Source organism: Boleophthalmus pectinirostris, unplaced genomic scaffold, assembly GCF_026225935.1.
Source record: "Boleophthalmus pectinirostris isolate CB_2022bp ecotype Guang Dong unplaced genomic scaffold, ASM2622593v1 HiC_scaffold_15, whole genome shotgun sequence".
Classification (NCBI taxonomy): Eukaryota; Metazoa; Chordata; class Actinopteri; order Gobiiformes; family Gobiidae; genus Boleophthalmus; species Boleophthalmus pectinirostris.
The window spans coordinates 20,891,423-20,916,560 of NW_026571070.1; the positions used below are offsets into that span (position 1 = coordinate 20,891,423).

The 25,138-nt window shown below is 38.2% G+C and overlaps 2 protein-coding genes across 2 annotated transcripts in view; both read right to left on the reverse strand.

Annotated features, from left to right (window-relative positions):
* cunh8orf34 (chromosome unknown C8orf34 homolog) overlaps nucleotides 1-9,474 on the reverse strand; it is a 60,532-nt gene extending 51,058 nt beyond the window's left edge. Inside the window, 4 exon segments of the mRNA XM_055150809.1 lie at nucleotides 36-167; nucleotides 365-393; nucleotides 395-507; nucleotides 9,404-9,474. Coding sequence (XP_055006784.1) covers nucleotides 36-167; nucleotides 365-393; nucleotides 395-507; nucleotides 9,404-9,472 — 343 coding nt within the window. The 5' untranslated portion in view covers nucleotides 9,473-9,474.
* Nucleotides 9,475-10,374: 900 nt separating this feature from the next.
* prex2 (phosphatidylinositol-3,4,5-trisphosphate-dependent Rac exchange factor 2) overlaps nucleotides 10,375-25,138 on the reverse strand; it is a 71,629-nt gene continuing 56,865 nt past the window's right edge. The window contains exons 38-42 of the mRNA XM_055150810.1: nucleotides 19,389-19,455; nucleotides 18,853-19,043; nucleotides 14,819-14,921; nucleotides 11,632-11,699; nucleotides 10,375-11,032 (exon numbers count right to left, since the gene is read on the reverse strand). Of these exons, the coding sequence (XP_055006785.1) occupies nucleotides 10,987-11,032; nucleotides 11,632-11,699; nucleotides 14,819-14,921; nucleotides 18,853-19,043; nucleotides 19,389-19,455 (475 nt within the window). The 3' untranslated portion in view covers nucleotides 10,375-10,986. The remainder of the gene's footprint in view (nucleotides 11,033-11,631; nucleotides 11,700-14,818; nucleotides 14,922-18,852; nucleotides 19,044-19,388; nucleotides 19,456-25,138) is intronic.

Genomic DNA, 25,138 nt, shown 5'->3' on the forward strand with positions numbered 1-25,138 from the left:
GGACTGTAAACCTCAAATACAAACTTCAAACTCACATGACTTTGACTCTGGAGATGGGGGAGAGATGCTTGACACTGCCAGGTCACTCTTGGATTTCTTGGGCTTCTTTGGATGGATTTGCCATGGCTTTTCATAGTGGCTGTACTCCCGGCGAGTGTGTTTGTATTCTGTTATAGATTAAAAAATACACTTTAGGTTTGGTGCACCAACTTATTAAGTCATGAATAAAATCATGCAAGTTTCCATCCATGCTCCGCTGCCCATGCTACAGAGTAATTGTTGTTTGTGAACCTGCTATTTATCAGACAGCGTCAGGGGTATTGTTAGAAGGAGTGCATGCATAAGGCTTGTGTTGTGAGCTGACCCGGGGAGCTCTGGGCCCACAGTGCAGCAGCCGGACAGGGCGCGGTGCAGTTTGCCGTGGCTGTCTTGTTTGGTCTGCAGGTGATCAATAAGAAAAGGGATTGGATGGTCGGGAGTCTCCGTTATCAATTTGGTCATCAACTCCTGTGTGGGCAAAGAAAATAGTACTGCATTAAGGTCAGTGTCAGTTTCGGTGTGCTATGGTGGCGCTGTGAAAAATATACTCTGATGAGAAAGAGATGTAAAATAATATATAAAAGAGGAGCAAGAAGAGATTAGATTAAACTCAGTTAATGGCAATTTCGCCCCACATTTCCCACAAGACAAGAATGAGACAAGACAAGATATTCACACTCAATTTTTGATTTATCCTATTTTATATTTTGGTGTCATTGCAACCCTTTTCTAACTACAGCTACTCAAAACTTAACTCACTAGAATGAACTATGTTTTTTGTTAAAGCCAAATGCAAACAAAACCCACAAGATGATTTTTACATTTTTTCTTGAGCGCAATAGCTTGCAATCTGGTGCAATTTAGACCAACATGAATTGTCTGTAGTATCAATAAGTTATTTTTTTAAAAGTTATAAGTTATATGTTATAAGTTATATTTGTCTGATTTGTTCAGATTGTTCAAATGACACACTATAAATGAAATTTACAGTAAAATAACCTTGAATTAGATTCCAATAGCAACTGATAAGGAAATAAAAACATGTTTTGATAAATAATAACAATAGTATAATAATGCAAGTCATGAGTTTATTAAATAGGTTTGACTTTGGGTTAGTAGGACATATTGTCGGTGAAGGACTGGATGAAACCCTACAGTGTTTTGTGTTTAGATATTGCAGTACGAGAAGCAGTATATGGTAGTAAACATATGTCCTTGTGGGTATGTGCATGTGTCTTATGTATCTGAAGCTACAGTGATACCAGGCTGCCTCTCAGTGTATATTATTGCAGGCTGGCCTTGGCTGAGCTGCGTGTGCTCGGAAAGCTAATCAGGTAATTGGTCAGAGGGACATTCCTGCCCAGTGCCCAGCCCCACAGACTACAGCAGCAGTCCTGATAGCAAACAGCATGCCTTTTCCTCCAGGCATGGCCCATTACATTTACCACAGCTATAGTGAAGAGTCTACTATTAAAGCTCACTCAAATCCAACAATTATACACCACTGAAGATAAGAAGGTGTAAAAAGCTGTAAAAAAGCTGCAATAAGCACTACTTTGCTCTTACATGTAATTTCACAAACCTGGCAACGAAAGACTACAACTCAAAGCAGCAATTTAGGAGAGTATGCCAGAGTGCTTTTAATTACTGGTATGTTTCCATCCATTTCATTCAAAAATGTTAGAGGATGAGAGTTGCATTTGGAGAGGCATGAGGAAAGTACATTATTTATCATCTAGTTCCTTAAATAAAATACATTTTATAAGCTGTAAGTGCATAATTTGATGATGAGTGGTAAAACTGCTTTTTACAGTATCTAATGAGGACACAGAAATAGCAGAATCTTACACACAACTGTTGTGTTATTCAGTGGATGAAGAGAGAGCATAATATTAAACATGCATGATTATTGATTGGCGGTGCCTGTGGAAACTCAAAATCCATAAGTCCAGATAGATGATGTCTGCACAGACTGTTGAATTACTGCTTTCTGTCCATCACCACCTGCACAATAAGATACCATGAAGACCATTCCATAAATCTATTCATAATTGTTATCTGTTGAGTGCTAAAACACACGTTTCATTATCCATACAGGCCATGAGAGCAAAGTAACTATATCTGACATTTTCACTTTGTATGGTAATCAGAAGTTTGAAATAACACTCCCCTTTGTATAGCTTTTGCAGAGTAATCGAATTCTTTTGACTGGTGCCGCTGTGCTGTGGACTACAGTCTCCAAAATGGGTCAAGATTTCTGTATATGTATGCAGATGTGATGCTATTTTGTTAGAGTGACTTTAGCTTGTTTAGCATATATTCATGATCTGTGTGTACAGAAATGAGGAAGAATGAGGAGAAGAGGGCTTAAAGGTAGTATATGTAACACGCAGTGACACAGGTTTAAAAATACACTACAAGCACAAGTTAGACGAGGATGTCATTAGTTGCCATATTTTCAAGGCACATGCACATGTTTTTTATGTAGAATGCGGCAAAGACTTGTCTGCTTTCTGATGGGGTAATACACTTGAGAATTGAAGTAGTTACTTCAGATTTTTGGACAGAAGTAACATTTATGAAATATTCAATAAAATTCTTGTATACACCACCTTTAAAGGAACTGTATGTAAGATTCTTATTTTAAATGTCATAAACTTGAACTTAAAGAACTTTATTAAGTTTATTATTTATTATTTTTTGTCTATGTTTTGTTATATTTTGTTTTCTGGAAATTATGAAAATAAATGTTTTTTTTGTTACCATTACGGACTAGAAGAAAATAAAGGCATGCACAGTCCTATTAAAAAATAAATAAATAAATAAATAAATAAACTTGAACTGATCTTGATCTGTGTCTTCAGGTATGACATAAACAAATATAGTTTTTACCGATATTTTATTCATCATTGATATTTAATGATAATTTGATGTTTTGGTTCACAAGATGATTATCCAATCAGAAAGCAGAAAGTGTCTTACATGAGTCTCTCATTTAGTTGGTTGGTTTAAACCTCTAAGGACTTTCTCTGATCTGAATTCTCACTAACTAAACCCCAGCACCTGCAGACAATTAATCAGTGCTAATGCTGCCTGGTTTCTGAGCTTTCACATGAGAAAAGCTCTGCAGGTAAAGGCACTGGCAACCCAGGTTCAGCTGTCATGATTATAGTATCTTAAGCATCAGGAAAGCCAACAGGTGAATAGGCAGTGTAGGCCATATCACTACATCTGTTGAGGAGGAGATATGTGAATACCCAGGGCGGTTTTGAGTTTGGGAGCTGTTATCAGTAGCCAAAAGACACCCTTGTCCTTGAAAGCTCTCAAAGATTACCTCTAAGGACGATGGCGGAAGAGGCACTTGCTTCCTTAGACCTTCAAAAACAAACATCTCACTGTCAGAGGGAGGTGCAAAAACACAGGTCAAGAGCGGGACAGGCTTTGTGAAGTCATACCTTGTGAGAAAAGAGAAGGACACTCCACAGCGGAAGAGAGGAGAGGACACTGACGGACTATTGAGGTAAGATTTGTGGAAAAGGTAATGTCTGATGGCAAGATGTAATTAGTGTGCTTTACATTAGAAAGGCAGCATCTGTGTAATCTCCCGTGATGGGAAGAGATGGGAAGAATACTTGTATTTAGTTACAGAATACTGAATATCCACATTAAAATATATCCGTTACATATTCCATATTTTCACACTGGTGCATTTTAACTATAGTGTAAAAACATGACATGTAAATACAGACCATTTTATTTTTGTTGCACTGTTTGTTATGCATTCATCTATATCCAATTATAAAGAAAAATCGTACATGCACTGCAAGGTATGCATTTTCTTTTTTTTTTTTTACTAATACCAACAGTTCAAATCCCTCAAGCACTGCTAAGTATTCTTTTTATTTTATTTAGGAAAGTAACTGTATTCTGAATACCACAAAATGAAAATGTAAGTGTAACAGAATACAGGTACTCAAAATTTGTGGTACATGTATTCAGTTACTTTCCAACACAACACATAGCACAATTCTATTCAAAACTATAATTTAAAGTTTGAATGCACTCTGACCACTTTCTTAAATAAAGGGAAATTGAAGGATGCTACCAAACACATGTATAAAGTGGAATAGCAGAAACCCATGGCGGAGGCATTGACAGTAGAGCAGGGTGCTACATAAGCTCTGTGGTTTAAGCGCCTCTGTGTAAGCCTTACTCTTTTCTTCTGTGTCAGCGTGCAGCCTATTGAATTGTCACCTCCGCTGTAGTAGACTCTGGAGTGACCCGCTGAGCTTTAGAGGACTACAGACCCAGCAATGCAGAGCTCTATACTAACAGCTGACTATATACAGTGTGAGGCCAGAAATATGTTATTATAATGAGGTTTGGTTGACTGATTATTTGCTTAAAGATGAAGTAATAAGTTCAATTTCGATTGTAGACATGAACACATAAATAACAGGGTTTTTTTTTTTTTTTTTTGTTTTTTTTACATCGTGAGACAGAACCAGACATTACAAAATTTGACAAATCAAATATAAAGATGCAGAGGGTAGCCTGGTTAAGCTGTCTAATTTTGCATTGCATTGGCATTAGTACTGATACTGAAAATATAGTTTTAAAACTAGTAACGAGCCACAAGATAGTTGAATAACATAACAGAATGTTGTGTTGAAGTCTATTGTCTAAAAAAGTGAATTTAAAAGTATTGAAATATGTATCAAACATCAAGCAATGAGCCTTTCCCTTGATATCTAAATAAAGTAGAGAATCTTGGTATTGTGACAAAACAGCAAGACAGCATAATCAGAAATGTACTTTCAAATGCTTTTACTTTATTTGCATATATCTCTTATCTAAGTCTAAGCGAGCTTAAATAGCCACAAGCTAAATGCTCCTCACATGTCCTTGCACTAAAAGATTACATAGTGCCAATCTTCTTGCAGGCCTCCCCAGGGAGCAGCTCGTCCCTGCCACACACAGAAGCCACTAGCTGCCATTGATTCACCTGCAGTGGTCAATAAAAGATGAGAACACAAATCTTAGGTTATACAAGGTGAAGGCACAACTAGACAGTGCTGCCTCATCTTCTGTACTATATAGCCCCATGTATACTGTAAAAGCATGGCATTGTTTCAGCTGGAGAAAGATGCCACTGGAAGAGAGCCAGACCTTGAAAGCAATCACATGGAATACACAATGTCATCTGACCAGCCCAGCCATAAATTAAAAACAGACAGTTCTAATGAAAAACAAATGTAGATAATGTTTGACGCTATTATGTGACTTTTGGTTCATAAATGAATGGAGATGTTGAATTGGCAAAGACGCTTAATAACAGCCACAGTGCCATATCTGGTAATGGGCTTATCACTATTTAATATTTCAGAGGAAAAAAGGAAGAATCTATTAACCAAGAGAAAATCAACTGATTCATTATTGATGATAACGATCATTTGCTGGAGCTATGAGAAGGTTCTATATAAATCTGAGTCAAAGCTGTGTCTCTGTGGTCTGAATGGCAGAAAGCACTGAACAGATGAACAGGGAACAAAGGGGAATAAATCACACTGCACCGTATTAGAAACTGCAGTCTATTCTGTAAAAAGAAAGGCAAAGCAGTTAATCTAGTTGTCAACCACTGATCTTTTTCATTATTATGTGCATGGATTTCATACTACAAAAGGTAGAGGAAAGATGAAATTAAACTACGGGAGGGAAGATAACTTGTGCAGTTTTGACTCGGTGCACTGGGAGAAGTAGGTGTAACACATGCTCTAATCTTTCAATGATTATTAATAAAACTCTGCAATAAAGTTTATGTTGTTTATGCGTTTATATGAGTTTTCCTTCTGGAGTTTGATATTGATTAAACCTGATGATAAACACTTTCACAATTATGTATGCTATAGGACAGTTTAGAGGATTGGGAAGCAATTAAATGTGTGATTTATAGTTGAATTCACTGAAGGAGCACAACAATATTTTGCAATTTTCAGATCACTACTTAAAATTCAGGCTGCACACATCACATTTAAATGATTTGTGGAATGGGCAAACGTACTTAAAGTAGTGAGTTTGCACAAAGGATCAGGGTTATATTGTGTCTAGTCTCATTCATATTGTCCATAATAACACACATTTTCACTTTTATGCCACTATATTCATTTAAAATATCTAATATACACTGAAAACTGCAGTTTATTTGTACTGCGTATGTAAAAAAAAACACTACCCAGCCCTATAGTCTATCACATGACTGGCTGATTACATGTACATCAGTGGGCCCTCAGTGCCACAGGCTGTGAGTCGACATGATAATGTTATTAGCATGCTCGACGTTAACTGTGTCTGTGTCCTCATGTCAAAACACAGCCACACTACCAATCTAATTCTTATCTGTCGTCCTCCTATCTGTCGTGTTCTTTCAGATATCCTCCGCCCTGCTCCTCACCTTTACCCATTCTCCCTCTGGACCTGGGCCTCCGGCAGTGCTCAGCAGCCTATCTTGTTGTAATTACTGTAACTGTGCCTGAAGGAGCAGTGGATTAACTCAACCATGACCACAGATCTGCCACACTCACTTGTTCATCAGTGGATACAAGAGTGAAATCTGATATTGTGATAAGACGCTCTGGGAGATGGTTTAAAGAAGTTTGAAGTAGCAATAAAACCTGAAAAGGTAGTATATAATATATTAAGAAAACAGACCATAAATAACCATTACAGCATACATGAATTCATCTTCAGTCTTTTGTCAGCAGTAGTTCTAAGAGATGCAGAGACTATATCAGGCCGATATTTGCACTTTTTAGCAAATGGGCTATTGGCCTTAAATGTCCAGCAGAAGCCGATATTATGTGTTGGCCGACCTGCTGCCTAAAGAGTACACACAAAGCTTTATTTGAACAATAATGCAAATGCAAATAACTGCTCAAAATGTGACTATATAGCCCTCTTGAATGGTGTGTGTTGAATGGTAAAAAGGGACTGTAGATGAGTTTGTTGTAAATTAAAATGACATCATTTGGTGAAAATAATCTAAATCGCAGGACCACAAACCAAGAAAAAAATGATCTAACAAAGGCTTTTTGCTAAAACTTAATCTAAAATAAAATAAAAAAGTTTTGTATATCAGCCATCTGAATGTGCTATGTATTTTTTTCACTTTTAAGTGGTTGCTCCTTGCATTTGCACCTCTACAGGAACTTTGGTGTGCGTTTTCTGTTTCATGTGATATGCCCTTGTAATAACATATGTAATCATATAACAACAAAGATTATGTTCATTTCATATGTCACATCACATGTATCATGGTCACTGTTTACACCCCTACATTTTGAACAGTGTGAGGAATTGACTCTGCCACCCTCATAATAAATACTACTAAAACTACCAATTTCATAACAGTTAAAAAGGTTAATACATATACATGAACACATAAACTACAAATGAATGCTACTTCCAAGCAGTAGCACACTGTAAAATTGGCCAAATCCCATCACACTGCATGCAATAAATGAGCTTTTAAAGTCAGATCAATAGGTCAGAGAGTGCCTGGGCCCTCCGGTCACCTCACAGCTCAATAGACAAGGTTTCCTCATAGATGGATAAAAGTTCCACACAGGAATCTATAAGGACCTCACTGCACATTAAGAAGCTGAATGTAATGTACTAGAGTTAAGGTATTGGAAGAAACTCTGCAATTATCTCACTTTCTTTTTTGCTATTGATTTCAAATTCACTCTCTGCGTGTAAACAACAGAACTATGGTAAGTTATGTTAAATGTCACATTATATTGGATTATGTTTAAGCTGATTTGAATTCAGTTATTTGGAGACATTTGCACAGTTGACTGGTGTATGGTGAAAAAAGACATTTCATTAGAGAGGACAGAGAGGAGAAAATCAATTTTCCTTAGCAAATCATAAGCTGTGTGTGTTCACAGTCAGAGGAGGATCCACTCTGTGACTCTGGAACAGACACTACGGCAGATGGAGCAAATACTTGTTTTACTTTGAGGAAAAATAATTTTGTTAACTTCTGTTTCTTAAATGTTTAAATAAGAAATACTTCTGTATTTATAAAATCTCAAAATGTTTTGTTTTATTTATACTGAAATGATATACACATTCCAACAGTTTTGTATTGGAGATGAAACCAGGCTGACATGTGGATTTAAAAACTGCTCTGAGCCATCATCTCTACAGTAGTGAATACTTAAGTGAGCAATACTGATTCAGTACAAAATGCAATGCTAGTGAAATGTAGATGCTGTAATGTGTCTAATGAGTGTCATAAGGTTTGTTCATAGTGGGGTACTTTAAAATCCCCATAAGTCTTTTGTACTTAACTAAAAGGCTCATGGGCTCAGTTCAGAGTTCTGCCTAATGTGCCTATAAAACATGTACTACTTCTGGTCTACTAGTACTTTGAAAGATCCTTAAACAGTGATTTCATTGATCACCGACCAGTGCATTAGGTGCACCATAAAAGTTACATATAAAAGTTAGACAGTTTAAGGACATAATATAAGACAGTGATGGCACACAGAAGCGTGTCCACACAGAGAATGAAGGTCCAGTGGGTGGAGTGGAGGTGAGGACAGACCAAGAGAAGTGCAAACACTGAGCACTTTCCACTGAAGCTCACTCAGTCTGTCATCTGTACCCTGTGCTTCCGCTGATGGGGAGTCACTGTCCAAGGTACTGAAACAGCCTGTGTCACTTTTACTTCAGCTGTATAAACTATGCATTTTATGTGTACCCTACAGTGGTATGCATACAAAACATGCATCTATGTAGGGCGAACTGTAACATCAGCATTTTACTGGAGAGCTGCATTTGAATATTGCAATAGGAACTCTGCTGTGTAGCTGGCAGGGTCAAAACGATATGGTATATCTGCTGTAACTTGTAGGTTAGTTTTTGTTGTTGTTGTTGTTGTTTTTTCTCTAATTTAAATCTTGATTTTGACTGATGGCCACGTGCACTAGACTGGTAGCAGGTTGTCACAATATTTAAAACTGTAATTTGTGTGACTTTAGTTACTCAACAAAGCCCAAGCATTAAGAACTGGAAATTGCAAGCAGTGCATTGTGAAAATAAAATATTATATAGATTGTGCAAGCCTATTATACAGCATTAAGTAATTGTTTCTGGGACTCTGGATGCACTAGAATAATAGCCTATGATACGGTAATATACGAGATTAGGCACTCAGTTATAGTTTATTTTGCAGCCCTGCACTTCCCATTTGGCACAAACTATAAATTACATTTCATTACGGCTTATTGCGGTCCGGCGCAGTCTAACTGGGCTTCTAACGAGCCTCAACATAACTTATTTCGGTTGTGCATGCACTTACCTCAAACAGGGGTCCGATCTTGTTCTTTTCCAGATACGACTGAATTCTTGACTGTTGCGGAGACGCCATGAAGAAACTGTAAGACTCGTGAGCGCGCCTGTTAGCAGCGGGATGAAATCATGAGGTGAGCCCGGGTGTCATTCGTCCTTCACAAAGGCGTCTGGTCGGCGGGGAAAGCGCGTAAAAGCAGCGGAGGGAGGTGGAGGAGTGGGTCGGCTCATTGTGGACAGCCAGCCCGGGACCCTCCTCAGCCTATCGCCTCTCAGACTGACCCGACAGCGGAATACAAGTCCCCAGTCACGGCCGATGGCACCGCGTCTGTCTCAGTACAAATGTGCCGCTCTCTGGCTCCGGCGCGCACAGCTCCACACAGCCACTCCCATTGAGCGGGCAGCCGAGCCCACTGCTGCTCACGAGACACGCCTCAAATGCGCCCTCCACCTGAACGTGCACCACTTATTAGCATTCAACTTGAGTACACATAGAAAAGAGGCGGTTTTCTGAACATATTTCAAATAAAAAAAGAAATATATCTACGTATAGACTGAGACAGCAAGAGGCTCCCAGCAGATTTAACTGTCACCCCGGTTTGCTTTTTCTCCTCCTTCACGTTTGTTGTCAAAAAAGGACAAAATTCAATAAAAAAAAGAAAAAAGGATAGGCTTACTTTAATCCAAATACAAGAATCAAACTCTGACTCCCAGCACAACTTTGAAAAAGTGTCAACTGGGTTTGTTTTCCTCTGCTTTTTTTTTTTTTTTTATGCATGTTTGTTGTAAATAAAGACAAAACACAATAAAACAAAGTGACAAAAAATAGAAGAGATAGGCTTAGTTTAATCCAAATACAAGAATCAAACTTTTAATAAAGAGTGTTGATGAATAGCCTCATGGAGTTTAACGAAAATATTCACTGCAATGCTCAGTACTACAGTGTATATGCAAATGAACCAACAGCAGGACACAAAGGACTTGAGACACAGCTGCAGCTTATAGCTTTATTATTTGTTGCATAGAGAACTACTCCTCATTCTACAGTGGCATATGTTCATTTACACAGACAAATGTCCTGAGTATTGTGAATATTACATGATATAGATGGCTTGCCTATATGTCCTACCATATACTGTCTGTTAATAATGATAAGCATTATTATTATGTAAGGCATGCATTAAAACTCCCAACGTTACCAAATATTTACAGGAAAAACACAGCACATTAAAGGAATTATAAGAACACATTATTAAAAAATACTGCAGTGAATAGAAGTACTTTAGTCTGGAATAAGACATCTGCAAGGACATCATTCTCCCCAACAACAAGAACTTAAGAACAAAATGCATACTGAGGTCCATGCCTGACAGTGGAATTGTTTAGACATCACTCTAAATATCTTTTCAATGTCACAATGGCTTACAGATGATAGCAAAATAAAAATATGGAAAAATATAATATGTAATAAAATACTATTTACGACATTTCTGTCTATTTACACTTAAGGCAGCGATGTACGAAAGGGTAAGTGTGGTTGTGTTGATCCTTCATTGGCACAGGGGGTTTCAAGGCTTTCAAGTGGAGGGCCATTCAGGGGTCGCCGTCTGGAGGAGGAGGCTGACAAAGCTTGTACAACCTGCCAGAGGAACATACAGCAAACAGACATTTCATCATTGACGTGGAGGTCACACACTCATGCACAAGTAGAGTGGAAATGTATTTAAGAGAGTGTATGGCAATTCTCTAAAGACAGTAACATGAGATTTCTACATGTGTTCTGATGACAGTTTTATTACACATTTGCATCTAACCCATAGACATAATGTTGTATGCTTTTACATCTTGAAAAGTAGTCATTTTAAAGAGACGTTATGTCGTGGCTCAACACAGTCTTCAAATACTGTGAAAGTAATTGCAGCCTTCAAATGCAAATGTCACTAAAATAAGGATGCATGTATAATTTATGAGGAAATATAGTGCAGGAAAACCGGTCCTGTGGTATATTTGGATATCAATCAGAATCTTTGAAATGCTCTTGATTGTTGACAGTTGCAGTTGGGGGTTTACATTGATTTATTTTAAAGTAAAGTAAGTTCTAAAGTAAGGTGTGTTGTACTGTTGTGTTGTATTGTTGTGTTGTACGTGAATTTGCAAAGGATATCATTTCACATCAGCAAGCAAGGTCAGACAGAAGTGGTTCTTGTAGCGTTTGAAATGAAAGTTAGAGAGGTTTACCTTGGGACAGACGAAGGTGTGCGGTCCCTTATTCCCAGATTCTTGGCTGAATTTTGACACCTTGCTCCCTAGAAGACATAAACAATTCATGACTCAAAATAAGATGCAAACACAACAGCACAAAATCAGACAATGGTTGCACATACAAATAAAAGGTCTAAAAACAGAGTATGCATCATGTGCCAATTTTTCATAATTGTACAAATCAAATGTGTGTAAGGGCCGCGATGCAGTTGTAATCCTTTATGTTTAACAGGAGGTGTTTAAAACCCCTAATGTCTAACAACACATCTCATAATGAATTAATGAAGGGATATAAAGCCCAGACCACCTGCTCCAATTTACACTAGCATTTACACTGCAGCTGCTCCTCTGGTCCTAAAAGGGCTGGCTGGCTTTGGCTTTGTATGCAAATCATGTGCAGAAACGTCTTAGCAAGGAAATAAAGTCACGAGTAAGGATTTTGTAAGATGAATGCTGTATGGATGTGGGAATGTGCTTAGTCAGGAGCACAGCTTTCATGACACTTTTAGTTTTGTGCACTGTGATACACAAGGGCCACAAACCATTTGTAAAAGTTTTATTGCTGAACCATACTGTGCAAAATTTTGGTCTGTTTTCTTATGCTAGATCCAGATTACTAATTGAATTTGGAAAGTAAAATAGGTCATTTCTAGGGATGTAACAATAACCAAAATATTGTGATATCGTATCGTCAAAGTTCTCACAATAATATCGTGGACCATCACAATCGAATTACAAGTCTCTTTCCTTGAATTAAGAGTTATGGTGCAGCAAAAGACAGAGGGAACTACATAGACCATGATCCTTTGCTCCATTTCAGTGTAGGCTACATGAAGAAATAACAGTTTTAAGCACTTTTAAGTCTTAGTTCTTTGGATTAAGTCTTGTCAAGACATTTTATGAGGAAAAAGTAACATATAAATGGTTTTGTAAGCCTCCACAAAATATTGCAATAAATATCATTCCGTGAGGTTCATACCGTGACAATATCATATCGTGAGACTTGGATATAGTTACATCCCTAGTTATTTCCCATAATGTTCCCTCACTAAAAGATACAAAACATAATCTTATTGTTTTGGTTGGGAGGTTCACTGGCAAAAGCATATTTCTTGAAGTACTAGACTTTCTAAATATAAAAAAATGCAGAAGGATGAAATAATGATGATGTGACAAAGGAAAATATTAATGTTAATGACATGTAAACTGCACGAGGATACTGCAAACATGTGACTTGATTTGACATTGACTTGACATTGGTGACTTGATTGGGGTGGGGATAGATTATCAAAGAAATGTTTATTTGAATGATCTGTGAAAGGAGCAGGGTTTATAAGATGTATCTTCTACCTGTTCCCTCTGTTTGTGCCAGTAATGACAAGGTACATAATGGTTGGAACATGTAATTAAGTTCATTGTCAGATTTTTGTTCTCTTTAAATGATGGCAATGAAATAAAATGGCATCAGCAATAAATATAATAAATAAAATGAATAAACTGTCTGGACACTGTAACTTAGAACCAATGCCTTGGCAGAGGTCATCCTTTTTGTTGTACATTGCTATACCTCATTTGCTCCTTGCCGTTCCTAAAAGTTTTTTCCACAATAGCCTGTATACAAAATCTAAAAACATGAAATTTAATCATCATCCAGAGAGGTCATCGGTGACTGTCCAATGCATTAGCTGACCCCTTAGTTTCCTCTGTGTCAGTCCACTGTCTGACCTCGGCTCTGTCCACAAATCAGGATAGGATCAGCAATTACACCGTCTATCATGCCCCCCCCATCGTGATGCCCCAGGACAGATATGCCCCCTAATGTCTCCAAATGACACTGCGTCCAGGAGAGATCACCCCGGGACAAGCAGTGTATTCAGAACTCAGCAGGTCGTAAATTTTCATAGGGATTTGTACTGCCCACTGATTTATAAGGTCATAAATACTGTATTCTGTATTGTTTTAATTTTTTATGTGTTCATATTTCTTTCGTGTGTAATTATAAAGCTACCACCAGTACTAAATAATACATGATTCAGCCATTTTTTTAGAGTTTGCCAAGTTTCTTTCAGATTGCAACTGTTGTGTAAGTGTCTCGCTCACAGAGGCATATGAGTCAAACTATGATTTATATCCAAAATGGCACCATATAGAATCAAATGTTAATGAAACTATTACAGTCTCTGACACATAGTTGCAGATTTGTCAACACAGAAGTATAAAATATTACAAAAAAGGCAACAAAATGACCTCAGACTGACCCCTAAAGCATTGATATACAAAACCATATTCTTACACTGTGTGTGGACTGGCAGACATCTTAGTCTACAGCACACTACCAGCATCAAATTGGCCTTTTATATAGACGCACAGATACACATAAAGGTTTTGTGTATCCAATGCACTCTACACTGGTGAGGTGAAAACGCATTTGCCAGCATGGTGGCTGTGTTATGGGCTGTTTGTATCGACAACCTGGTAAGACGAAATGAAGCAGATAGTTGTAATGCTTCTCTATCTATACATCTCATTCTAAGACATACTGCCACATTACAGATAACAGCAGGGTGTTCACAAAGAATATTATACCACAGAAAAAGACAAGCCTTGACTATATCAAAATATATTGTACCACTTTCCCTTAACAAGCTCTGTAATTACAAAATAGATACAATACATTCTAATTATTGACTCTGCACCAACTCTATTTGAGGGGCAAATAAAAGAGAGAATTGATTGTACAGAAATACGCAAGGGGAGAATTGATGAGCATGAAATATGTTGAAAGTTTGAGAACATAACTTTGTTTTGTACTGAGCAGCAGGCTCCCAGAGTGCATCGAGCAGCCTCACATACTTCAATGGGTTTACTTGTATTACACATACAAAAAGAGTATAATCTCATATTCAGACTAGAGGTTTAGAACCACCAATTGGATGCATGCATTTTGTGAGAGGAATATAGTAGGGAACCAACAAAGGTATGCAAAAAGGCAGTCAGAAGACACAACTATTTGATTAGGGACATATGCAAAAAAGAGTTATGAAGGGTTACCTACAGCTCCATGAATCTCAGATGACTGCATGCACGAACTACTATACACCATTTTGCACATTGTGAGTGATGTTACCAATGTCAAAATGTAGACTTCTTTATTCAGTGGTACCTGTTTCCTCATGACATCAGTGGTCTGCATGATGCACCGTGGGGGCAGTCCATGGTTCCTGGCTAAGATGATGGCCTGCTCCAGTGTCACGCTCAATGTGCAGCTGGGTGACAGAGAGAAAATATCACATCAAAAATCACATTTAGTTTCAACAGGCATACCAGACTCCATCAAACCTCATATTATCAAAGCATACAGCGTAATTACCTCTTTAATCTTGAATAACTCCTGCTCCTCCCAGGTTATTTACTTTCTAAACACGCCAATGACAAAACCAGCTTGTTGTTGATTCAAAACCATCTTTGAATCTAGTCCAAAACAGGTTCAAGAATCTAAAGCTGGACAGGTTAAAAAACCTACAGTGTCCATAAATAAACGAGATGAATTTTGAGAGCCGTCTCTTCAAAACCTAGTCATCTCTGTCTCACCTTGGCTCATCTCCGCACTAATTAATCATTTCTCGTGCTGCTCAAATGTCAGTCAGGGTGAGAAAACACTCAGTAGAATATCACACCTCCTGATCTCGGGCTGAAGGCAGAACATCAAACCTCAATATTGATTTGAGGAAAACAAACCTATTTCCAAAAGGCTGAGGCATTACTCAAAATGTACATTAAATTGAATCAAAGCAATTTTATGCAGTTTATAGTTATAACTAGTATCTGTTTTGTCTGGATAGTGGAGAGATGTTTCTTTGCCAATATAGGGTAAGATTTTATAATTTGTTTCTGACTAATATACCAAATAATCCCCAAAAATTCTTTCTTCACAAATTCTTGTATTGCCTTGTCCCTGCTTTTGCTCATTATTGGGCTATTTCTAATATTTTCTTTTAGTTAGTTTTATGGTCAGAACTCAGATAGTTCGAGGTCACGAGGATCAGGCATAAAAACGTATTCTGTTTGTGACATATTATGTGAACAAGTTACAAGTATTTACATTTTACTTCAGTGTTCAAACTTTTTGGGTATCTAGCTAGCACAACCATTGATTGATAGCTCCCATTGTGAAGGGTCCAAGGACAAGTCAGTGGCCTTCTAGTCAATAGCCTGTCACTGTTATGTCATTATGCTTGATTCATTACAGAAAACTTTGTCCTCAGATACAGATACATAGCTCTCAGTGGCATTAGACCACATAGATCTACTCTGTGTGTGTGTAACTCCTCAGAGAATAGCCAGAAGTGTCAAGCCTGCTCGGTGACCTTTCTATGATAACAAGCAGCACTGCTTTATCGATTGTGGGGCTTTTCACTGCAAATTGAACCGTCCAAACTTCTAACAATGCCCATCTTAATTTCACTGAGTAGCCGACCTGATAGGAAATCTTATCTGTTAGTTTAATATCGCTCACGACGAAGGCTTTTAGTGCAAGTTAAAAAGGGGAAACAGACTCGTGTTGAGGGACAAATTGATGCCAAAATACATTACATTGAATCAATCAGAGGGAGGTTTAAAGGCCCCCCTGAGTTCAAGATGAATACATTTATGAGAGCATAACATGGTGTGATAAAAGTAATGAAGTCTGCAATTAACTACAGTGTGCACAGAGATATCCTTAAACCCCCCACTGGAAAGCACCATGAAGAGAAAAAAAGATAGCCCAAGTTGATTTTTAAATATTGCTTTAGTAGTTGGAATCGGATGAAGCGATTCAGTGTGGGAGTCATTAAAGCAGGGGGAGATAGGATGCACTGATTTATGCCGGTCTGTTTTGGCTTTTGAGCCGAGAGTAATTTCAATTCAAAGTTGTGGTCCAGCAAATTCTGTAATGACGAATGGCCAAAACAGAAATGAATTTAGGAGCAGCGAGATAAGTGGAGGAAAAGGGGAGCGCATTTATATTTCTGACATATTAGATTCAGAGGTGATGTTAAAAAAAAAAGAAAAAAAAGAAAGAAAAATGAGGGTGTGTTGTGTGTAAGAGGTAATGTATGCTCTCAGATAAAAGTGCTTCCATCCAGAAATTAAAGTGAAACTAAACACTAAATCCACTTTTTCCCCACTTAACTTAATGGAGTTTTAATAGCGTTATCTACTGTTCCTAGTCATTTTTGGCAACTTCAGTGCAAACTAGCTAAATTTGCAGCATTATGGGCAAAAATGCATAAGTCTGTGTGCAGAGTTTAAGTGTTTAGTCCCACTTTAAGCCAGACCCTGTAATTACAAGGAATGTACTCTATGCGTTTGAGGTTTTTAAATTCTTTCATGACTGTTTTTAGATAATTACTGTTTAGCTTTTATTTCCATGTGTTTCAGGATTAGGACCATCGCCGTAGTGATTAAAACTTTCAAAGTAATTATTATATATTTCGAATGGGGGAAAAGTGCTCAAACTATTGCATTTAAGAGACTGGTGCCTTATAGTATCTTGCCGTTTTTGCTACTTTTTTGAATTTATTATTGCCATTTATATTTTTGCTTTTTGTTATTATAATACTGTATATTGTGATTTGTGAGCTACTGTGTCCAAATAATTTCCTTTGTAGATCAATAAAGTTTGCCTAAGTCTAACAGGAAACTGAAACTCATAAATAGATTACAGCATAGAAGTATAGTATTTTCAAATGATTCATGTTTTCAGAGGGCATGAAAAAAGACATAATTTGACTGCTGTTTGGGAGACTAGGTTCTTGATGCATTCCCCTGTCTGGATTTGTTATTGTTTTTCTGCCAAACTCTGAGCTCTACGATTGCCTCTGTAATAGATTTTTTGGGCTGTGATGGACATAAGCTAAATCTAGAGAAAGGAGAAGTGCAGCGTATTGCAAACTGCTGATGCCCCCAAAATATAATGCTTTCACTATTATTAAAACTCATCCATCAAGCCAACTAATCCAATCAATAGGGCCCGAGAGGACTGCCATAGTGATAATGCAATTTCCACATTACTAATCTACTGCATCAGATCTATAGATTTGGTTTCCCACAAGAAACTCATGCTACCAATTTGAATATCTGTATTACTCCAAAAGAAACACAAATGAACAAAAATGTATTGCTATTGTGTTGATATTCTGAGTAGAACATACATATACAGTATACATATATATTTTTGCTAATAATAACTTCTATTTTTTATTAGTACATCTAAAGATGGGTCCCGTGCTCCAGACAGGGTGTCCAAGCTGCACTGAAGGATGGGTCAAATGTAAAGGACAAATTTCCCTATGGTGACAATGAACCTTAGTGTTAGTTCAAATTCTTCTAGTTAAATTAGATTAATGTTCTATAGTCTGAGTCACATAGCATATATATGGTTAACAAGTTAAACCCTAAATTCTGTTGTAATGCCATCACATACACTATAAACAAGACCATAACATCAAATCAAAAAGAGCTGGACCATGCCATATCACCAAACACCTTGCTGTCTAAGTGAGTTGTGACCATTGCATGTGATAGCAGGCTGTGGGTTAACAAAGTAGCAGTCGCCCTCGAAAAGACAGAAACTTTCTATTAGGGCTCAGACGGCCAGACGGCTCTCTCCTCTGCACTTCATCAAGTCATCACTCATATCCAGTGGGCTTGTCAATGTTACTGCCGGGCTATGGGTGTGAAATAGAAAAGTTAAATAAAAGATAAAAGATGAAACCTATGTATCTGAGGTGACAAATGATTGGGTTATTTCGGTCCACATGCTCTGATGAATTGTACCCTCTTGGCAGCAGGTGAATTAGGAGGCCATATATAGCATACAGTGGGAATGCAGGTAATTGACCTGTCTTCTTCCTGTACAAAGTGCTCCCTTCTCTCTAAAGTCACCAATCTGCCCAGAGAAACAAAGGGCCCTATTAACTGAAATCTCCAGCAGTAATTAATGCAGACGAATGGGTAATAATAGGGCCTAGTGAGGGCAGTAGGGGAGACAAAGAGCTTACACATGACTTAAATGAATATAGGCAGTATAGGATTATGATGAGAAAAAAACATTAAAAATATAAAGACTTTTTTTTTCTTAATTCTCAATTCTGTCTCCAGCAGAGTACAAGTGAGAGTTGAGTAAGAGGATTTGTCAGGTACAGTAGCACTCACCGATGGACCCCGCTGTTGCACATGACAATGTGAGTGGCCCCCAGACGTGAGCAGAGCTCTGAGGCCACACTGAGCAGCCCTACTCCAGATGCCCTGCAGGCAGTGTACTGACAGGCAGCAGTGCGTCGGCAGCTGATGAAACTCTCCATGAGACGGTAGAGCTCGTCCACAGCGTTCAGAGGCCGCATCAGCTGAGGAGACAGTCACAGGCTAAGACCATGGCCTGCAGCACAAATCTCCATTCACATTTGACTGACATGTACTTATAATGGTACAAGCTTCAATGTGTTGCTATGGTATTTCCACAACTACATAAAAATTCTACACTACGGTTTTGCTAATAGCCCTAGTCAACATCAAACTAGATTTTGTTAAAATATACACACTGTTTCATAGTTTTATTATTGCATTAGCTGACTTGGCCATCCTGAGGGTAAAAACATGATACATGTGCAAACACTTTTCACCACTGCAAGATCTAATCCAGAGCACTGTTTTTTCCATGATGTCATGACAGTGCAGGAGGCTGCTCTTACCTTATCTATGAGAGCAGCTTTTGGGGCAGAGCTGGGCGACATGTTGGACTGGTCCAGATAGAATGCCCTGGAAGAGAAACATATGGGGTTAGACATATGGCTTCAGACAGTCTTTGACCAATCATGATAAATGATTTGTGTGCTTAAGTAGACTGCCTTAGTCTTGTCCCACTCTTGCACCATTAGCCCATTTGAAGTGATTTCTGGAAAAGTAGGCCACCTGTTCATTATGGAGCTCTAGTTTGTAACTATCAATCATGAAAGGAAGTTAGGCCCACCTCAGCAGAAACACAGGCTAAGCAGCTCGTGTCCTGGGCATCGCTCCAAAAGCCATTGCCTTACTCATTCATGCACTGATTTACACTCAGTTCTCTCACTCTCCAGTGGGGGCAGCACTGGACTGGTGTCCTCATGTGCTCAGACCTGAAGGATGAGTTCTGCTGTGCTAACTCAGCGGTCTGGGACTCCATCAAATCTATGGAATCCAGAAGTGGGCTAAAAATAGAAGCACTACACTACATTAGCCTCCAGTAATAAAATCACATATTCCATTACATTGTGCCAAAGCTATAAATGCATGGCACAAAGTCACCCACAGCACATTTTAGAATAATGTCAAGGATTCAAACATTATTTGTGTGAAGATGAATCTGTTTACAGGTTCTGAGAATCAGTGCTCTTTCAGCCACACTGACTTCACTAATAAGTGATTAAAATGAGGCCAAGAAGGCATTCATTAGGTCTACAGTGTTTCTGCCTAACGTCATATTAATGACATTAATTCATCACAGACTTAACACCTTCCTAGTTCAAGATGTTGCAGTAATAACAAAGCTAAAAATGAGACAGATGAGAAGTTGCACATGATGAAGGTTTCGCATGAAGACCTCATGCTAGTAACCCCAACCCCCTCAACTGTTGGCAAGCTTAAATGTTAGATACTCAGAAGGTTTCAGAAACAGATTATCTCTCCATCATGCATCTGTAAGTGTGTGGGCACTGTAGTAGTAAACTGTGGTACATAGACATCAGATAGACGTTCTAATTGGTTTGGAAACAGGAAATAAAAACATGATTTAAATAAGGTTTATATGGTTGATTTGAGCATCAATGTGTGCTCAAGAACAGTGGAGAGTATGTGCTTATGTGTTTGGAGTAGAGGCTTGTCTTATGCCGGTTAGTGATAGATGGTCAGATTGGATAAGACGGAAGTGAAACCCTAACAATAATCCTAACCCTGTTCCTAAACTTCAACAGACTGTCCCTCCAGAACATACTATCCAACACTAACACTTGCCTTTGTGATCCAATTAACACACATGATACTGTAGGTCTCATAGCAGTTTGTTGTCAAAGTGATACAATATTTTTTAAATGTCAGAAGTGTATAAACATTTTTGAAGTATTAAATACTACTTTCTAAGGGCTATGGCTGCTAAGAACTGTGTGGGTGAAAAATGAAATGATTGGGCCACACAGGCTGTACAGATAGACCAGTGTGGGGCTGACAACACACACATTTGTAAGACTAGTGTCTATTACCTCCTCTCCATCTGCAGTGGCTCTCAGGTTTAGCCCCTTTGGTCTCCTACAACCTCAACTCCAGCTGCCTGTTTTTAATGGCCAGAGCCCCCACAGTCTCACCACAGGCACGTTATTATCTTACACTACAGAAAATAACAACTTCTCTTCTTAGTTCAAAGGGGATAGAAATCTGGCCTTAACAAAGCATCTTACCTTTTGGAGTAGTACATGTATCTGTCTGCAAGGGCTAACCACAGGCATACAAAATGTTGAAGCCTTAATGGAGGAATTGGCTGCAGGCCAGAGATAAACCGTCTGTGTTGGACTAGTTGTATTTTTAGCGTGACAATTCTCTTTTGTACCAGTCCTCTTGATGACATTAGCAGTCAGCTACAGCATCAGGACAGATCAGGGGGTCATTGTTTTCAAAGGAGAGAGATAGGAATGCACAAACAAACCTGTGTTGCTACAAACAAATCAAAAAGCCTGGCAAAGACTAGAACTATATCTGTGGATTTCCTTCGATCAATCACAAGGTTCAAGTATGGGATTTATGACATGCTACAAGTATGACCCTGTCACTCCACGTAATGAATGACACTCACTGGTATGAAATCCTCCATAAGACCTTGTGGTCCAGGATCAATCGCCTCAGGGCTAATAAAGGCTTCCAGAAGTGAGGCTAGAGCTATCGCAAGGTAAGGTGAGGACGGGGATACACTTGCAAGATGCTACTGGTCAAATCTAGCGTGAATTTATGGACAAGCCTAAAATTATATTTTGTAAAAAGTCAATGTCACATACAGTAATAGTCACAGTTTGTTTCTTTGGAGACTTACACCTTAAATTGGAAATAACCAGTACGAAAAGCCATTTCACATCTCTGCAGCAGACTTAGTACTCATTATGTTGGACTGAATCTAAACAGATACATGGACACCACAAATTAAAGGCCAACACTGTCATTAGCTAAGTCATTATTATTAAGTAGGAAAATGACACCTGCTGTTTTATAGAATGATGCCTTTGTGCTAATGAGATCATTATGTCAAAGAAGAGGAGGACATATTATCTGAACTATCACGGAGGTCATTGCAGCCATTGGGAAAAACAAAAAACGATCAAATATTTCACTGCATACTTTTGCTCTTGCATATGCATAGCTGCCAACTTTTTGCAGGTAATTTGTTTGATGCTGACTTGTCATTTTTCACATTATCACCCAGAGCTGTCACTATTAAGTATCAAAGGGGGATGATGTATAGTAGTGGTGGTTGCAGGGCTATGGCGGGCTGTGCTTCATAAACCAGGTTCAGAGCGCAGCCGCTGGAGCAGAACAAGCTCCTGTGCTGCTCCGTTGAACCGGGACTCCACAGCACTAACACTGGGCAAGTTTCATCATAACACCAAGAACTGTATGGACAAAAGTGTAAAAGAATATAAGACTTACATGCAACTTAAAGGTAACAATCTGGAAAAAGACGCTGATACTTAAGCAGAGATTACAAAGTATTCTAGTTTGAAAATCTAAAAAGTGTAACAAAAAAAAGATTAGATGAATAGCTACAATAAACCTAGAGCTTTCTGGAGACTAACTTTAGACAAATGAAATATTTAGTTCCTATAACTGTCCTTGCTTTGGGCTACAAGAATAAAATAAAATGTAAAGGCTTGCAGTGTTCTACATAAAGTATTAAAATAGCATTAACAAAGATCATTTGAATAACAATACTCTCCCTCTGCTTGAATACAATATATTTACAAGCAGTAAGGTCAGACCAGTAACAATGATTAAATGCCTTCTCTCTTCCACCAATGGTTCAGGTATAAAAGTTCCAGCTCTTCAGACTAGCAATATCAAAGATTTGAGTTTAATCAAGTCCAACTGCAAGAGGCTCATTAAATATTCTAGTGCCCACATCAGTTGGTGCTCACATCTTCTGTCTTGTGCTGGACAGTTGTTCAGAAATGTTGCATGAGAAGTTGGTGTAGTTGTTGTCTTTTTAGATCAATATACCAAAATGTGACTTTGTGAATACATAACTCATATTATCAAAGGCACCTTGTTTAGTAGCCCTATAAAGTACTTCAACAGCCTTTATTTGTATGCAGTAATATAAATCTCCCTCTGTTTATTAGTAATATGGTTTAACCTTACACACTTTCTTGTATTTGTCTCATGTATTTGTTTTCAGCGATCCTTTGTTCATGCTGGATTCTAAGTCAATATTTGTGTCATCATTGAAAACATTAAGTAATAAGCTTTTGAAATGTTTGTCTTAAAATGATCACTGGTTAAAATGATGCTCTTTAGTGGATCCTGGTATCTAAGCATTTATAATATCTATGCTATAAAAATATTATGTGTGGTCAGCCTCGGCCCTTAGCCCTCAGTACAGTTTTTTTTTTTTTTTTTTTACCCAGCACCTCTGTGGCTGTTGTCCAAGGATAACAAGGTGCCTGAGATCGGAGCACTGCAGAGGGGAGAGAAGGAGTGACATCACAGCCTTCTCTGGCAGAAAAATACAGTTTAAAACCAACTCACAGAAAGAATACATGTCTTTTTATAGAGTTATGAGTGATAAAAACACCTATAATGGAATAAATACATTATATAGTTCAATGTAATAACTCCATGGAGACAAGCAGATTTCGGACTCTCCAACATAAGTTACATGTTGCACAATTTAACATTTTAAACATTTAAGCCCTACCAAGCATCTATAATTTGAACCAAACTGCTTCTTGCTTTGACGAACGTCTTCAGTCAAAAACTTTTGTCTATGTGACAGAATTAAATTTTTCTTTTACTTAGTATAATATATTCACTTTTTAATAAACATCAAATAATGGCCATTTCTATGTGTGCATCGGTGTATGAATGTATGTGTGTGGAAGTAAGAGCAAGGATTGGAGCAGGATTGGAACTACCAGCACCAGCATAAACCTGAAATTGCTTTTTATTTTGGTCATATTAAATAATGCAACTAACTATCAGAACACTAGCCATAGGACTCCCCAGATGCACATAGAAAATGTGATTAGGGTTGTCTCTGGTTCTCCTCCTCCTGTGTTAGAAACCCATTGCCTGCTCATTCTACCCAGACCCCCTGTACCTCCCCCTTTATCAGCCCGACTCGCCTGCTCGCCTGTCAGCACACATCTGCTCTGTGTTACTGCTCCAGCCTTTGCTGTCAATTCAATTACACTGCATTTCCATAGGTGTCAGGGAGCCCAAATGTGAAGCACACGTGAGTACCACATTGATCAGACTACAAAGGACTCCATACTACTACAGCCACTACCAGAGAAAATATTCATGTCAATTACTCTGCATCATCTAGATGTTTCATTTCACTCCCCCACGGTGTCCTAATTAAAGCTAGCAATCATCAAACTATTAGAATAGAGAGTGGAAACTAAACACACAAAATGGTCTATTGTCACAAGGACAGGTTCAAAATAACTATGTTTCACAAAGGACAAATCCAATAAATGAGAACAAATGACCTGCACAATTGGGCTCTGGCTTTGGGACAATGAAATGGAGAGAGAGAGAATGTATTCCACGAGAGAAACAAGGAGCAAATTAAAAAACTCGAGGTGGAAAGCACTTTAGATAAATGGATGTTTTGTTGCCGAGGAGGGCTTGAGGTGGCACATGACAGCGCCACCCAAATTGTAGTTAAATAACAACTGATTTTTGTGTGCTTTGCTTTCTGCTTTATTATCCATGCAATAAACAGCAGATGTTTGGTAATGGGTTGGTATTTTGTTAACAAATAAACACTGGCCAGGCTTCAAGCTGAGTACGAATGATATTTTCTATTAACAAGACGTGATCAATCTGTGTTGTAAAAATGTTGACGTTTTATGAGCCAAAAAGAGGGATTTGATGCATGGTAACAGAGCGACTTAATGTCCGCATAAATCATCTACCAGTCTGTGCCACAGTGTTGGACATTCTGCTAAAGCTGATATTTAATTACGAACATCTCCCTAGTATCTCAGCATAATTCATCTGGTGGATTCACAGCCACTCACTCAAGCGAGCATCTAATCTCAGACTGTTGTTGTTGATATACACTTAATGCACTGGCGCTTCTACAGGAGATTAAATTAAAAACACTACACTTTAGTTTCTTGTTCCCAGAAGTGTCTCTTTCCTTGTATTTGTTTCCACCTCATTAAATAACCAACACAGACCAATCAGAATGCGTCTTGTG